Genomic DNA, 1982 nt, shown 5'->3' with positions numbered 1-1982 from the left:
TTTTTTAGGCAAGAAAAAATGACACTTTTCTATGAATCCTCTGATCCCTGCATCACAGAACATTTGATAGAATAAAAGCTTGGCACCAAGGAATTAGGTTTTGCAACTTTTGCAGGGAAATATGCAAAAAAAATTATTATTATTATTTTTTTTTTTTACATATAAACCTTTTATTAGCAATATATTTCATGTTTTTTTTCCAGTAAATGTAGTTTAATACGTTTTTTGAAATTTTACAATTTAATGAACGTTCATGAAATCACAAGAAAATCATCAAATTTCGCTACAAGCATGCTTAGTGTGAGGTATTGCATTGGAGTCAATGAGTCGATGCAATCAGCTGGTTTTCCTTAGATAGAAAACTTTGAATCAATTTTACTGAATGATCTGGTGAACTGGAAAGTAGCTTGAGATGACATGTGTTGTGAATTGGCGCTATAGAAATAAACTGAATTGAATTGAATTAACATACTCCTTGCAATGTACTCACTGACCACTAGGGGTAGGATTACTCTCGGTTGGGAATCACTGGGCTAGATAAACTAGTTTCTTTTATTAATTTAGGAAACACTAGATGATGGACACAATTTGAAGAATGTAAATAGCTCTGACATAGATGCGTTGAGTTTATAGTATGTATGTGTATGATCTTATCATTGTTGATTGCAGAAATAGACATAATTAGCTAAATTAGTAGGTCGAAACAATAGTATTTTGCTTAGGGCCACATAGCAGCTTGGGTTGGTCGGGCCCTAGAGGTGATGATTTTATTTTAGTTCTTTCAGAGAGAATTTGCTTTATTTGTAAATAGTGTTGCGCCGATGGCATTTTTTTGGCCCCGATACCTGGCTGTGCAATATCGGTCCATACAGATACCATCTGTTTAAATTGATGTGTGTGTGTATATATGAAGAACTGCAGACTACTTGGATGTAAAATCATTGCCATCATGGTTTGTCAAGCTGCTGCCTACCTTTGTGAAGCAGGAAAAAGACAATCGTTGAATAAACTTTTGGCTCTCAAAATGGCATCAGTGCCCTATTTGTTGGTACTCGCCGATACCGATACCACCATTTTATTGCTGGATTGGGGCCCCGTCTGATACTGGTATCAGTATGCAACACTAATTGTAAGTGATAATCAGGCCTAAAAGAAAATGTCATTAATGAAATGAGAAAACTAAAATGAAAACTAAACAGAACACTTAATGAAAAAAGAAAATCCCAAAATATAAGTCTGGAGAACTTTTGTTTTTATATAACCAAGCCATAAATTGACTCCTGCTCAAAATCAGATTGTGTACTTGTAAAATGGTACCAAGCAAAAACAGAACAACTATGGGATTTTACATTGCCTTTATTTCAACTATTTAAGGTATTCATTCTTTCCCCTGAACCTCTGAAATATTTTCAGAACATTTACGTTCCTCTTCTACATTTCTAGCATCTGTACAGCAGGTTGATCCTTTTGATGTCCCAGGAGGACATGCCCTGCCTCTGGCCGATCTGGACGTTGGGATTGGGGATAGGGGTGATGGTCTCCCTCCCGGGGGCCACAGCAAAGGCGTCTCTTCCATAGTGCATAATGGAGGAGTAGTCATAGGGAGTGTTCAGGTTGTTGGTGTCTTGCTTCTGGAAGTTGTAGGCGGACTGCTGGATGATGTTCTGCCAGTTGATCCTTACGTAGTTGTCGCGGTCGCTCCGGGTCTGCTCGTGATTGAAGCCCAGAGCGTGGATGAGTTCGTGTTGGACCACTCCGCCGTACACGCAGCCCCCCCTGTTGAGTGAGACCTCCTGCATGCCTCCGGTTCTGCCCAGCTCAGCCCAGCAGCCCTGTTTGCTTACAATGCTGATGAAGTCACGTTCATTGCTACGTTGCACGAAGCGGATGCAGGTATTACTGGCGAAGGCCCTCATGGCGCCCTCGATGGTCCCCCTTTCATAACTGGTGAACTCCCTCCCAATTACATAAGGAATCACCAC

At 40.2% G+C, this 1982-nt stretch overlaps 1 protein-coding gene across 1 annotated transcript; it reads right to left on the bottom strand.

Moving 5' to 3' along the window:
* Positions 1-1363: 1363 nt before the first annotated feature.
* LOC107085050 (high choriolytic enzyme 1-like) lies at positions 1364-1982 on the bottom strand (the record flags this gene model as incomplete). The annotated part of the gene is made up of 1 exon (XM_015375184.1): positions 1364-1982. A coding segment is annotated over one exon (543 nt), but the record flags the coding sequence as incomplete, so codon positions are not given.

The sequence above is a fragment of the Cyprinodon variegatus genome, unplaced genomic scaffold (genome assembly GCF_000732505.1).
Source record: "Cyprinodon variegatus isolate N-32 unplaced genomic scaffold, C_variegatus-1.0 Scaffold114, whole genome shotgun sequence".
NCBI classification, from domain to species: domain Eukaryota; kingdom Metazoa; phylum Chordata; class Actinopteri; order Cyprinodontiformes; family Cyprinodontidae; genus Cyprinodon; species Cyprinodon variegatus.
Note: the sequence above shows the minus strand (reverse complement) of the source record. Positions and strands in the feature narration are given on the sequence as shown.